The sequence below is a fragment of the Gymnoscopelus braueri genome (genome assembly GCF_963280865.1).
Source record: "Gymnoscopelus braueri genome assembly, chromosome: 8".
In the NCBI taxonomy this organism is placed as follows: domain Eukaryota; kingdom Metazoa; phylum Chordata; class Actinopteri; order Myctophiformes; family Myctophidae; genus Gymnoscopelus; species Gymnoscopelus braueri.
Window position 1 is genome coordinate 47,354,079 of NC_137609.1, and position 15,678 is coordinate 47,369,756.

Consider the following 15,678-nt stretch of genomic DNA (forward strand, 5'->3'; position numbering starts at 1 on the left):
CTACTGACGGTGAAGAGAGCTCCGATTCGGACTGCTCTGGCAGCTGGGAGCCAAGCCCAAGGAAAAGATGTCTTGATCCGTTTACCAGTGGTAAGAATATATATATATATATATATTATTTTTTTTATCATATTTTACCTTTTGGTTGCACTCTGAAAATAGCAGATCTACAAGCTCACAACGCCTCGCGCTGCGACGCGTTGGGAGCTTGTAAATCGGCTATGGGCACTACTTATCAACCTTATATCGACATATAAAATGGTACCAAACGACTCGTTTTTAGGCGAATATGCCTATTGGAGACCATGTCCTAAACTACTCCCTCGGGACCACCACCGGTATGATCATTGAATGTTCGCCTAAAAACGACTCGTTTTTAGGCGAATATGCCTATTGGAGACCATGTCCTAAACTACTCCCTCGGGACCACCACCGGTATGATCATTGAATGTTCGCCTAAAAACGACTCGTTTTTAGGCGAATATGCCTATTGGAGACCATGTCCTAAACTACTCCCTCGGGACCACCACCGGTATGATCATTGAATGTTCGCCTAAAAACGACTCGTTTTTAGGCGAATATGCCTATTGGAGACCATGTCCTAAACTACTCCCTCGGGACCACCACCGGTATGATCATTGAATGTTCGCCTAAAAACGACTCGTTTTTAGGCGAATATGCCTATTGGAGACCATGTCCTAAACTACTCCCTCGGGACCACCACCGGTATGATCATTGAATGTTCGCCTAAAAACGACTCGTTTTTAGGCGAATATGCCTATTGGAGACCATGTCCTAAACTACTCCCTCGGGACCACCACCGGTATGATCATTGAATGTTCGCCTAAAAACGACTCGTTTTTAGGCGAATATGCCTATTGGAGACCATGTCCTAAACTACTCCCTCGGGACCACCACCGGTATGATCATTGAATGTTCGCCTAAAAACGACTCGTTTTTAGGCGAATATGCCTATTGGAGACCATGTCCTAAACTACTCCCTCGGGACCACCACCGGTATGATCATTGAATGTTCGCCTAAAAACGACTCGTTTTTAGGCGAATATGCCTATTGGAGACCATGTCCTAAACTACTCCCTCGGGACCACCACCGGTATGATCATTGAATGTTCGCCTAAAAACGACTCGTTTTTAGGCGAATATGCCTATTGGAGACCATGTCCTAAACTACTCCCTCGGGACCACCACCGGTATGATCATTGAATGTTCGCCTAAAAACGACTCGTTTTTAGCGTCGCTATCCCGCACACACACACACACAATGTAGCCCGGTGTGGATTTCTAGGATATTGCACTCTGGGTCAGCCAGTTATAAAATATGTATTTATTTTATTCTGTATCTATCTATATGCATGTGATTTATTTGATTATGTTGACGATGTAGCCTATGAATTTGTTGACTTGTAGATCTGGGGGGGGGGGTTTTGGGGGGGGGGGGTGGTCATTTCATGACAAATGTTTTGATACAGTTATGGGTCGACATGAGGCCATGTCAACAAAGATTTTTGTAGATCAGTTTTTTTTTGGGGGGGAGGCATACTTCAAAGGGAAGAGACATGGTCAACAAATGTTTTGATGCTGTTGTGGGTCGACATGAGGACATGTCAACAATGATTTTCAAATCCCTTTGATGGCTTTAGTTTTTGGGGTTGAGGCCAGGTGCACCGAGGCCCCCACCATCATAATAAAATTCATCAAAGGGGACTAAGGTCACCTTATGTCCATCAACATCAACAGTGTTTGATCTTGTTTACTTTCAGACGACGAATATGTGTCGGATGGTGCAGAGTCGTCATCTCACCATAGACAGTCTGCTAGTTGTAGGAGAGGTAAGACTTGAGTCTGTTTCAAACATTTTCGGTATGTAACTCTTGTGTGTACAAATGGAACCAGTGAAATCAGTGTCTAACTTCTTGGTTCGTTGGTTTTTATAGATGGCATTTTCTTCATAACGGGTCCATTTGGTTCCATTCTAAATGACCATTACAGTACAATGTTATTTCTGCCAGTAATGTCACACACACAATGATATGTTGTGCCATGTTGTACTTATTTGCATTCAGATTTACCACAGTAATACAAAATGGCTACAACCCCACTCTGCAATGATAAATGTCATTCATTCTAAGTTCCACAAAGTAATGCACCACCACATGCTGGCAGTGAAGATCATTGTACATCGTATTTACCAAACTATTTGATGTTTTACTTTGATTTCAGACATGATGGATTTGGAGGAAGCAGGGCCATCGCGTTCAACCGCAGTACCACCTGTCGGCCGTGAAAGAGGTAAGACCGTTTTCACAGCTGGTACCACACAACATGATTTTGACAACACATTTTGTTTCAAACATTTTCTGTTGACTGTTGGTTTTTATAGATGGCATTTTCTTCATAACGGGTCCATTTGGTTCCATTCTAAATGACCATTACAGTACAATGTTATTTCTGCCAGTAATGTCACACACACAATGATATGTTGTGCCATGTAGTACTTATTTGCATTCAGATTTACCACAGTAATACAAAATGGCTACAACCCCACTCTGCAATGATAAATGTCATTCATTCTAAGTTCCACAAAGTAATGCACCACCACATGCTGGCAGTGAAGATCATTGTACATCGTATTTACCAAACTATTTGATGTTTTACTTTGATTTCAGACATGATGGATTTGGAGGAAGCAGGGTCATCGCGTTCAACCGCAGTACCACCTGTCGGCCGTAAAAGAGGTAAGACCGTTTTCACAGCTGTACCACACATGATTTTGACAACACATTTTGATTCAGTTTTAGTCATAGTCTGTTGAATAAAATTCCATTTAGTTTTAGTCATATTTTCATATAAATATATCCTATGGCTGTCTCTCTGTATTCTTCAATGATTCTATAGTTTACTGAGACACTACACATGTATTCAAAAGTAACTGTTTTTGACATAGGCTTCCATTTGACAACAATATTATTGATATGTATGATTTGATGATCAGTCTTTCTGGGGGTTGACTTGGCGTTGTGTTCCATCCCGCTAAATCCTGTTTTGGATTGGAAGATCTTATTTTGACCACAACACCCAGTCCCCCATAACTCTTGAGTGTGTGTGCAAATGGAACCAAATGGACCCGTAGGGTCCATTTGGTTCCATTTGTACTGTAATGGTAACTTAGGGCTAGCTATTTATGTGTATGTCTAGGTTTTCTTCAGATTAGGACACTGATTTCACTGGTTCCATTTGTACACACAAGAGTTACATACGTTTGCAATTGTATATCTATGATCATTATGATCCTAGTTTACTGGGACACTACACTGTCCCTCTGTATTCTACATGATCCTATAGCCACAAAAATAAAAAAGATGTATTTTATGGTAATTGTGTATTTCTGTAATTCACAGGACGTGGTGGTAGGCCCCCAGCTGTAGCGACTGTGTGGAAGGACACCGATTGGGAACCTAGGGCAGACATCCCCTTCACCGCTAGTCCAGGTCCTCGAAATGCTGCAGCTGAGTTGCAGTCGACCATTCCTGTGGACTTTCTGGCGCTTTTCCTCACTGATGAGCTGCTAGGGATGATCGTTGAGCAAACTAACATTTATGCTCTAGCGTTCATCCAGGCCAGGTCTGATGAAGAAGTGGCGCAGCATCCACATAGCAGAGTGAAGCTCTGGAAACCGGTTTCAGTGGGAGAACTGAAAAACTTTTTCGCCCTGTTGTTCCTCACTGGCCTTGTGCGAAAGCCTGATCTAGCGCACTATTGGTCGACCGATGACCCTCTACTCACACCGTTCTTCGGCCAAAACATGCCACGCAACAGGTTCCAGATTATCTGGCGGTTTCTTCACTTCACAAACAATGAGGCTGACGCTGCTGCTGCTGCCGCTGCTGCTGCGGAAGCTGCTGGCGAGGTTGCTGTTGTTGACAGGCTTTGTAAAATCAACCCGGTCTTGCTGTACCTAACGGACAAATTCAAGGAGATGTTTGTTCCAGGTCTCAACATCAGCATCGATGAGGGGATGCTTCTGTGGAGGGGACGCCTAGCATTCCGAGTGTACAACCCACAGAAGCCCACCAAGTATGGAATAAAGTCATACATTCTGTGTGATTCTGGAACGGGGTACTGCTACGCAATGAAGCCATATTCTGGACAGTACTCCTCACTAACAGACACAGTCACTTTTCTGTTGCAGGGTCTTACAGGGTACGGGTTTTCTTTGTTTATGGACAACTACTATAACTCAGTGGCCCTGTATGAACTCCTCCTTCAGAACAACACGCATGCCTGTGGTACTATGAGGCTCAACAGAGGTGAACCACAAGCCATGAAGGATGTGACGATGTCCAGCCTGAGAGTGGGAGAACGGAAGATGCTTCACAATGGCAAAGTGATGTTATTGGCCTGGCGAGACAAACGCATCGTTCGATTGATCACAACCCAGCACAAGGATGAGATGGGGACCCAGCTTGTGAGGCAGAAACACCACAGAGACAAAGTGCCACAGGAGAAACCAGTTTGTGTCCTGGCATACAATAAGAGCATGAACGCTGTTGATCGGCTAGACCAAAACCTAAGCTACTATCCCTTCATCAGGAAGACAGCCAAGTGGAGCAACAAGTTTGTGGTCTACCTATTCCAGATCAGCATGTATAACGCATTCATACTCCACAAGGCAAGGAATCCAGGTAGCAACTGTAAATGCATGTTCGACTTCATCCTCAGTGTTGTCAAATCTTGGACCGCTGAGAGATATGCCCCAGTGGAAGCAGATTATACCCCCCCACAAGATGTCCCAGCAGACCCGCCTGTCCCCCCCCCGGCCGCCTGTCAGCAGCAACCTCGCCAGCAGCAACCTCGCCAGCAGCAACCTCGCCAGCAGCCTCACCAGCAGCCTCATCCTGCACCCCCCCTGCCCCCCCCGCCCCCCCCTGCCCGCACCCGCCGTCAGGGGCCCCCTCCGCCCCCCCCTGCCCCCCGCCTGCGTCCTTATGCACCAAGATCGCGCGAACCTCGTGACCGATTGAGTGGCAATATGAAAGTCCATAAGCTTGTCGATGCCCCCCCCACCGCCAAAAAAGAGGGCCCAACAAAATGGTGCAGAGTTTGTAAGAGGAGAGGGACTCGGAGTGAGTCAAGGTTACAGTGCAAAAGCTGTTTGGTACCCCTCCATAATAAATGCTTCCATGATTACCACACTATGGAGAAGTATTTTTGAATCATTTTGATTGTATTTGTTTGTTTTACTTACTAAAATGCACTTTTGTTTTAGTTTTATTTTGTATTTATTTTTACTCTGATTTACGACGTGAAGCCATCTCTGTCGGTGAAAGACATCTATGCCTTCACGTCTTATATCGATTATGCTCTGAGCCAGCCAATAGTTGGCACATTTATTTTGATTTATGATTAGTACGTGAAGCCATCTCTGTCGGTGAAAGACATCTATGCCTTCACGTCTTATATCGATTATGCTTATGCTAAAATGCACTTTTGTTTTATTTTCATTTTGTATTTATTTTGACTTTGATTTATGATTTATTATGCTCTGAGCCAGCCAACAGTTGGCAGTAAATGTGCTGCTAATGTCTCTCACTGCCCCAGAGGGATCTGAGGACGTGGAGCCATCTCTGTCGGTACAAGACATCTATGCCTTCACGTTCTCAGAACCCTCACGGGGACCACCTCTGCCTCTGAGGAGACATCGATGTGCTGGCCAGGCAAAACACACAATGATGATATATTGTCATTTTGTATATAAAATTGAAAGGTACTTCAAAAAGTTGTACTTGAAAATGTGAAAGCCATATAAAGTGTGTTCAAATGTGTCTGCCTGAGTCGTTTCAAACATTTTCTGTAGACGGTAGACTGTTGGTTTTATATCATAGAAATACAATTGCAAACTACCAGGTATGTAACTCTTGTGTGTACAAATGGAACCAGTGAAAACATTGTCCTAATCTGAAGAAAACCTGGACATAGACATACACATAAATAGCTAGCCCTAAATTAGAATTACAGTACAAATGGAACCAAATGGACAATACGGGTCCATTTGGTTCCATTTGCACACACTCAAGAGTTATGGGGGACTGGGTGTTGTGGTCAAAATAAGGCTGTATAAAAGACTGTTGGTGAAAGCAAGCTATATTCAACTACCAATAGCTAAAGAACAGAGCATGCTAGGAACTCACTTTTTATCATAGATATACAATTGCAAACTTGCAGGTATGTACTCTTGTGTGTACAAATGGAACCAGTGAAATCACTGTCCTAATCTGAAGGAAACCAAATGGACCCTACGGGTCCATTTAGTCAAAATAAGGCTGTATATACTGTAAGACTGTTTCACTCTAAAAAGTCAAACATTTTCTAATTTGATTGTTTTATGTCATAGATGCTATCTGGATCTCAGTGCTGTATGCATGGGATTCACAGAAAGCACGGTGTGTATTGAGGGAGGCCTCACTTACCGTTCATACAGTCTATATGTCTATATATGGTTTCTATCAGGGGTCATCAATGTCTACTGGATTAGATTAATCCAATACAGATGTAAGGATTTAATTTGACCACCAGAGGGATCCACCTAACCTAAATTATAAGAGGACTTCATTTATTCATATAAGAAGAAGTCATTTAGGAGGTTAGGAGGGTCCCCCTCTGGTGGTCAAATTAAATCCTTACATCTCCTAAAACTGTTCCATCTTGAAAGATGAGTCAGCCAAAACCTCTCCCTGTGTGTGTGTGTGTGTGTGTGTGTGTGTGTGTGTGTGTGTGTGTGTGTGTGTGTGTGAAAAATGATAATGGTGTGTAAACAAACTCAAACATTTGGCACATATAATGCCAAGTCTTGAGACACACACACACACACACACACACACACACACACACACACACACACACACACACACACACACACACACACACAGGCAAAGATTTTATTTGTATTTATTTATTTTTGCACTAATTGCACCATTTATTGATGTTGAACTTATAATGATTATTTATTTTATCATATAGTAAAAAAAAAAAAAAAGACTGAAAATAGTCACTTCAGTGTTCATGTTCATTCACTTTGGAGTGCAACAGAGCGATAAATGTACAATCTAAAGCATATTTATTTTATAAACAAATATTGTTTACATGACTGATGTCAATGAAGGCGCAAAATATATGTCAAAGACTTTTGAAATCATTTTATGCATCTAAAGTGTGTCCTTTTACTAAAACGGCCATAACTCTGAATCTAAAAAAAAAGGTCTGTTTTTGGTGAAACCAAGCTGTATTCAACTACCTCTAGCTAAAGAACGGAACATGCTATCAACTCACTTTTTTTTTTAGATGAAAGAAGAGATTCTAAGCTTCGTTTTGAGATATTCCATTTGTTTATAGTCATAACACAAAAAATTCTGTGAGTCCTCAAATATGAGTCAGAATGGTCAAAATTCCTGGCACAGGCTGATCCTGTTATAGAAAAACCTCTGGCAGTCAATGTGTTAAAAAAATACTGCTGTTGGTCTATACGGTGGTTCTCAAACGTTTTCATGTCAAGGACACCCAAATTGACACTTATTAGCCCGCAGACCCCCATTTGAAAAGATATGCCGGGACCCCCACAAGAGAAGATTTTTACAGCAGTGATTCTCAACCATTTTAATTTCAAGGCCCCCCAGTTTGACATGCATTAGGCTACGGACCCCCATTTAATGGCATTTCTATCTCTGGGACCCCAATTTATATTGTAAAAATCAATGTTAATTTAACTCAGATTGTGTACAAATGAAACTAACTCTGAGAGTGTACAAATGGAACCAAATGGTCCATTTGGTTCAATTTGTACACTCTCAGAGTTGCAGACCCATAAGAGTCAATTTGTTCCTAACTATCTACCATTTAGCTGGGGACCCCATGGAACTCCCTCAAGGACCCATGGGGGTCCCCGGACCCCACTTTGAGAACCAATGGTCTATAAAGCTTTGAATGGTTTGGGGCCAAAATAGATTTCTGATCTTGTACGATATCATGAACCATCCAGACCTCTCTAATCTGGGAAAAGGTCTGCTTTCTGTCGCCAAAACCAAAAATAAACGTGGGGAAGGAGCATTTAGTTTATGCACCACATAATTTTATCTGGAACAATTACTCCCAGAAAACTGCAGGTCTGTTGCCACTCTTATTTATTTTAAAACACAACTAAAGACCTGTCTGTTTGCTGCTGCCTTGGATTGAGTTACTTTTCTTTTTCTCTTCTGCACTGTAGCTGTGTCTGTAAATGTTTTCCTGTGCTTGATGTTCTGTGTAGAGCACATTAAATTGCCTTGTTGTTGAAATGTGCTAAACAAATAAAAGTGCCTTGCCTTGCCTATACAGTAACAGTACTATGTGACCTTCCAGACCAGCCTATTACAAAAAAATATATAAGTATAAGTATTTCAGGACATAACATATACCATGTATAAACATGTTAACCATATCATTTTCAAAGTATGTAAATAATATTTAATATGATAAATGCAGGCTGTATGGTTTATCCAGACTGTGACAGTAAGAATATTGCGAGTTAATTCGTAGCAGAAACATTCTTTATATGAATGAAGTCATTGCACGGAAGAGAACACTGCATTAAAGAATAGCATAAAAGCTGTAAAATTATAGAAAAACAGCTCTACCATATAAATGTCTCAAGAAACTTTACATGTAGAGAAGAGACCCGACAGTCCCACCCTGAGCAAGCAATTTTGCGACAGTGGCAACATGTCTCTCACCAAAAGATCTAGAGGGTAATCCATGCATTGATTTCTTCAAGGCTTAATTAAACTTATATATTCAGTTCTGATGTTTAGGCGAATGAAAGACAAGGATTTAAGGATTCAGGTTTTGTGATTTAGTCATTTCTTCACACATTATCTTTTCTGAAAGGCTTTGAACATGTAGCCCACTTTGACCAAGGCTGTCATAACAGCCTTGGTCAAAGTGCGCTACGTATGAATACAATGCTATGCTCTAGCTAAATAAACACAAATCCACATTTATAACTATATTAATAAGGGTTAACAAATGGTTCAAACAAATGGGTGTAAGGATAAAAAAAAAAGAGCTGGGGGGAGTCTCCAAAGATGAATCCTAATGGAGGCCCACAGTATTTATATCCAAAATATTTTAGCTTGATAACCACCTCTCTACCAACATACAGGTGTTTAATTTGATCTTCCCAGCAAGCTAATTTACAGTGGAATTTTTTTTCCCCCTTTGGTGTGAATGCGCTGGTGTGTGTGCGGAGATGATGCACTGAAACTCTTGTTACATTGTTTACAGTGGAAAGGTTTTTCTCCAGTGTGAACAACAGTGTGGATATGATGCTGGTGTGTCTTCAGGGAACCTAACTGATTGAAACTCTTGTCACAATGTTTACACTGGAAAGGTTTTTCTCCAGTGTGAACAAGCTGGTGTCTCTTGAGGTTAGCTGAAAGACTGAAACTCTTGTCACAATGTTTACACTGAAAAGGCTTTTCTCCAGTGTGGACACGCTGGTGTATCTTGAGGTCAGCTGACTTACTGAAACTCTTGTTACAATGTTTACACTGAAAAGGTTTTTCTCCAGTGTGGACACACTGGTGTTTCTTCAGCCAACTTAAATGGCTGAAACTCTTGTCACAATGCTTACAGATGTGTGTTTTCTGTCCTGTGAAAGTCACCTGACGTGTCTTCACTTCACCTTGTTCATTTAAAGTCTCGGTAAAGTGATGATGACTGTAAGATGTTGGTTGGTCAGTGTCTCCTGGTTTCTGGCTGGATACAGAGTTGAGGATTTGCTGACAGGCAGCTGAGGTGATCTGTCCATTCCTCAGCATTTGGCAGTAGAGGTCGTTGTGGCTCCTCTTGATGTGTTTATAGAGGAAGACCTGAGACGTGCAGGCGTATGGACACTCAGAACAGGAGTAGACCTGAGTCTGGGAGGACTGGGACAACACTCCTGAGACAGACAGACAGACAGACAGAGAGAGAAGAATGGAAAGTAAGGCTAAAAATGGCAAGATACAACTTGAAAAGCCTCCATCTTCTCCAGCTCCTTGTATGGGAGCCCTACAGCTTCCCTGTTACATTTTCTGATATTTGATTTATGATCTTTCTTTTATTCCACAATCTAGTCATCATGCCAAATCCCAGTTTCCCCCAAACACGTCCATGTCCCTGAGTTTAACACTGACTGACCTCCACTGGTCTCCTCCCAATCATCACTGTCTTCAGTGACTTCAGTGTCAGATTCAAGCTTGACTTCAACTTCATAGCAGTGTGAAGAGATGTCTTCATCACCATCTTCACTTTTCACTGTTACTAATGTCAACATTGACCCATCAGGCTCCTCTGGTCTTTGAAGTAGCTCCTCCTGTTCCTCTTTAATGTGTGGAGGCTCTGGTTCCTCCTGGAGCAGACTGGGGCTCCTCTCCTGTTCAGGAGAATCCTCCTCTTTACACACAACCACGTGCAGGATGTCTAGGAGCAGAAAATTAACATGATAGACAAATCCATTTATATTTCAGGAATCCAGTGTTCACTACCTTCCATGTACAAAATGAGCTACAGCTATCACCCACATAGATTGACCAAACAGTTACTTAGAGCAGGTTATAACAGGTGTATCTGGAAACTGAAGTTCTGAAAAATCAGACTTCTAAGTTTTAGCAAAATACATATATATATACTTTTTTTTTAATTGTCTGAATTGATATATTTAATTATTGTACCCAACTTTGCAAGCTCAGTGGCCTTATGGTTAGAGTGTCTGCCCTGAGATTCAATACCAAAGACTAACAATGGGACCCAATGCCTCCCTGCTTGCACTCAGCTCAGCATCAATTGGATTGGAGGTAAGTCCTTGCGACATATGTTCGGGGGGTTTACTTCATCAAGCCGCCTCAAAATTCAGAAGTAGTCCTTTGGGCCAACAAATAGAGCATGTTTAATTTAAATCATGAAATCATGAAACAATATTAAAACATAATACTCCAGACGTGAGCTCTGATTTGGGAGTGAATTAGACTGTGGGCCAAGCTGTATAGAACATGGTTTGTCTGTACGTACGTACGCACGTACGTAAGTACGTCCGTACGTACGTACAGACAAACCATGTTCTATACATGTGTGTATGACAACTCCAAAGTAGACCAATCGCCGCTGTACGCCGAAGTATAACTCGAGCTTAAAGGACTGTTCTCACATTATTGCTTTTCTAGAATGAATACATCGTCAATCGGTGATTTTTGGGCTGACAGGAATATTTTCTCATTTCGTCCAAGCTTATTATGCACCTCTGCAAGTGCCTGCCGACTGTGTGCTCCGCTTACCCCAAAGTAGCCTATGTTCACCTGTGCTCTATAATTTTCCATAAATTGTTTACATTTAATTTATAATTAAGTATTTTAATGAAGCAAAAATAGCTGGGGAATGTCTGCAAAGGACAAGTCCTAATGTTGACCAGAGCAGTATTTATATCATAATATTATGCCTGTCTAACCACCTCCGTACCAACAAACAGCTGTTTAATTATTCAGTGGAAAGTTTTTACCCTCGGTGTGAACACTCCAATGACTTTTCAGAGTATGTAACTGACTGAAGTTCATCTCACAATGTTTACACTGGAAAGCTTTTGCTCTAGTGTGTATACGCTGGTGTGTCTTCAGGTTACTTGATCGACTGAAACTCTTGTCACAATGTTTACAGTGGAAAGGTTTTACTCCATTGTGGATACGATGGTGTTCCCTCAGCTGACTTGAGTCACTGAATCTCCTTTCACAATGTTTACAGTGGAAAGGTTTTTCTCCAGTGTGGATACGCTGATGTCTCTTCAGAGAAGTTGACAGACTGAAACTCTTGTCACAATATTTACAATGGAAAGGTTTTTCTCCTGTGTGGACAAGCTGGTGTGTCTTTAGGTTACTTGATCGCCTGAAATACTTGTCACACTTTTCACACTGGAAAGGATTTTCACCAGTGTGGACACGCTGGTGTGTCTTTAGGTCACTTGATCGACTGAAACTCTGGTCACAATGTTTACAGACATCTTTTAAAACAGTGGAAGAGAGATTCGATTTTATGTAGATACACACCCCACCGCATCTACCTAGTCTGTCGGCTCTAAATAAATTATAATTTAAGAGAGCCACTTTGGAGTCACAAGTACTCTTTTTGAGCCAAGTCTCACTTGGAACCAGGACGTCAGGGTTAGTCTGTTTGACCAGTAAAACTATAAAATCAAAGTTGTGAACTAGACTCCTAATATTTAGATGTATTATCCCAAGCCCTTTTCGATTCTTGAAAGTCAATTTGGTAAATGGTGTGACTGGAATGGGAAATGTTGATAGATGGCTGAAGGGGAATATCAATTAGATTGAAGACCACACTGTGAAGATTACTGTGACTAGATGGTTGTCTAGTAGTAATAACTACAGGAATGGACATTGGGCAGGATGGAGATTGAGAGTGTGATAGACAGGTGGATTTCGGGGGGGGGGCAGAGATATGACATAAAACGGCAGGATCCACATGGTTGGGACTAGAAACTGCAGAGGGAGGTATAAAGGTTGGATCATGATACATTTTTTGCTATGTTTAGTTACTAATTTAACTTGAATCGCACTCGGGTGGCACAGCGGTAGAGTCTGGGGATTCAAATCCACTGTGGTACATCCGGCTTTGTGGGCGGGGCCGGGGCGGGTGATATCTGTCACTGCACGTACTCCTAGGGGCTGGGCGGCTCCTGTCAGCAGGGAGTTCTGGGCGGGAGGAGTAGGACGTAGTAGGCTCTACGTCCTCCCGGTGGGGGCTCCTCACTGGCAGGTGAGTCAGTAAGATTCAACAGCAGTGACAACGCACAGAAATGTGTGTGTGGGGAGGAAACAATTTGAATAACGACTAAATTGGGGAGAAATAAGTGGTAAAAAGCAAATAAAATAGAAAAAAAAACAAAAAAACACAATATGTCACACATGGGCACTGATTTTGGAGTGATTTAGGCCGTAGGCCGAGCTGTCTAGAATAGGGTTTGTCTGTACGCACAGAGTCTGTCAGACCAATTTAGCCTCAGCGCACCGCCAAGACAGAATTGGCCATCGCCTAGACAACACGTCACAAAAATATAGGCCACCATAACGCATCTAATTGTGTTCCATTATTTGGCTATGTATCACCAACTCATAACACGAATGGACTCTCACATGCGAGCATGCAGTGGGGCTTGACAATCATCATTATCATTAGGCATGACACGATCCAATTTCCGGATCGGATACCCCGATATCAGCCAAATAACGTGGATCGGACTGTTAAAAGAAAAGTCAGATTCAAGCGCTCCGATTCAAGCAGTCCATTCCACTAGTCCACTCCAGCACTTCTTTCCAGCATGCTGGATCCAGCAGCATGCATTGCAGAGCCCATGTGATCACAACAACAGTGTTTGCTAGTAGTAGACAAACTCCCACGAGAAAGAAAGAAGGCAAAAGTAATAACTGAGCACATTGTCCAGTTTATCGTGCTAGATGACCAGCCCCCGTCGGTGGAGAGTAATGTCGGGTTGAAACACTTAATTGAGCACATCGAGCCTCGCTACGACATGCCCAGCCGTAGTTACGTCACTGAAACAGCCACCCCGCAGATTCATAAAGACGTTTCTTGGCTGTGCATGTGGAGAGTGTATAGATGCAATACGTTTCACGACCGAAGCATCTCCAGCCATGAAAGCTTGAAATGTCTGGTGAAATTTGGGTCCTAGTTTAAAATCTATGTTAACTGATTATTACTGCGTGGCTCTGTAAGCGGGTCTGTGAGTCTGATAATCTGTCTGTCTGTGTGTCTGTGTGTCCAGGGCTAACCTCAAAAACCGCTGTACCGATCAGCACCAAATTCCTAGTGCACACTGCCAGTAGGCAAAGGAAGTATTTTTCATATCTGATAGAATGTGCACATTTGCAGACTTAAATCTGTCAAAGGCTGTGTCATCATGCACTGAAATAGATGAAGATATACTTGTTGCGACACTGTAACGACTAAAACCATCTATACATAGTACACTAACCTTTTATACTTAGTGAACTAATACTTAGTTGACTGGGGCTTGCTCTGAACTTAGTAGACTCTTTTTCCCCTCTCCACCAAATCTCTTTACCTAAAATAGCTGATCTTCAAGCTAGAGATCTTGTAGATCAGTTAATTTCAGCAAATGTTCCCCCCAGAATAGGGATGCTAGGGTGCAAGTGGTTAAACCTGAAAGCTGAGGGAAAAGCCCATCGATGATCTGTGTTATTATTGTAACAGCTCTACAACAGAACAGACAATATGAAAGAAAGAGAGAGCACATGAAACGTACTGAGGTGTGGATGGTCTTCAGGTTCCTCCTGTTTAATAGAAATGTCCCTGGCGGAGTCTGGAGAGTTCATCTTCACCTGCAGTCTGGACTCCACACACTGGTCTGAAATGAAGGAGTTGAAAAAGGACATTAATAACTGGACACACTGGTCAACAGGTCTCCAGTTATTAAAGTCAAACAACATATGTACGGTGCAAAGATAATGGTATTTATATCTTTTGGAAGACATCACGCTTAAAGGGCAAGACCACTTTGGTAGAGGTTTGGGTTGTGTAGTTACCTTGCCATGATGTAACTCCAAAGGTGGACAATAAATCAAAAATAATTGCTCCATTGATTAGAAATGGATAATTCAAAATATGCTCCTCATTTACTTACATTGTACGGTAAAACAGCTCTAAAGTCACTCTTTTAGCACATAAACAAACGCAAACAAAGTTGATTAAGACAATATAGAACATCACCAAACCCAGTACTGTTTTTATTTTTTATAAAAATGTTAACTTCCTGTTGATTTTGCTATTTTTATTAAGAAGAAAACCCGGACTGGATTCGCGGATCCGGATCTTCAAATAGTAAAATAAGTAGGAAGTTAACATTTTTATTAAAAAAAAAAACAGTACTGGGTTCGGTGATGCTCCATATTGTCTGAATCAGCTTTGTTCGTGTTCGTTTACGTGCTAAAAGAGTGAGTTTAAGAGCTGTTTTACCGTACAATGTAAGTCAATGAGGAGCACATTTTGAATTATTATTTCTAATCAATGGAGCAATTATTTTTGATTTCTTGTCCACCTTTGGAGTTACATCATGGCAAGGTAAATACACAACCCAAACCTCTACCAAAGTGGTCTTGCCCTTTAAGATTACACAAGGGAAAACGTATCAAAACATGGATTCCAGCAATGCAAATAATGGTCTAAAGTGAATAAGGTGAAAGTACCCCTTCTGTTATTAATGTTTCTGCAGCCATGTTATCCTTATATGTCCACCCCACCACAATATATACCCCCGGCCCACCGTACCACCAATTATCGTATGGCCATTGATGGTCATGAGTTGTAGATACATCAATTATCAGGAATATTTTGAAATGTTTCTATCCTTGTTTTCCTTTGTTCCTCTTTCTATCTCCGTTCTTCTTCCCTTTCCTTAAAACTACAATGAGGCTTGTACAAATAACTTGAAGAAGTTATTGCATAGGGAAGTTATTGCATAGGGTGCAAACAAGTGCAGTTCATACACTGGGCTGTGAAACTTTATTTTTCTTTCTTTGATCTTTATTTAATCAGGAAAGACCA

The 15,678-nt window shown here is 41.7% G+C and overlaps 2 protein-coding genes across 2 annotated transcripts in view; both read right to left on the minus strand.

Annotated features, from left to right (window-relative positions):
• Positions 1 to 15,678, minus strand: part of gemin5 (gem (nuclear organelle) associated protein 5) — an 851,612-nt gene that overhangs the window by 758,772 nt on the left and 77,162 nt on the right. The window lies entirely within an intron of this gene.
• LOC308090888 (uncharacterized protein) lies at positions 9,097 to 11,639 on the minus strand (the record flags this gene model as incomplete). The annotated part of the gene is made up of 3 exons (XM_080436162.1): positions 9,097 to 9,991; positions 10,231 to 10,512; positions 11,585 to 11,639. 3 exons carry the CDS (start codon positions 11,637 to 11,639, stop codon positions 9,243 to 9,245), a joined length of 1,086 nt encoding a protein of 361 aa, XP_080292288.1. The 3' UTR covers positions 9,097 to 9,242.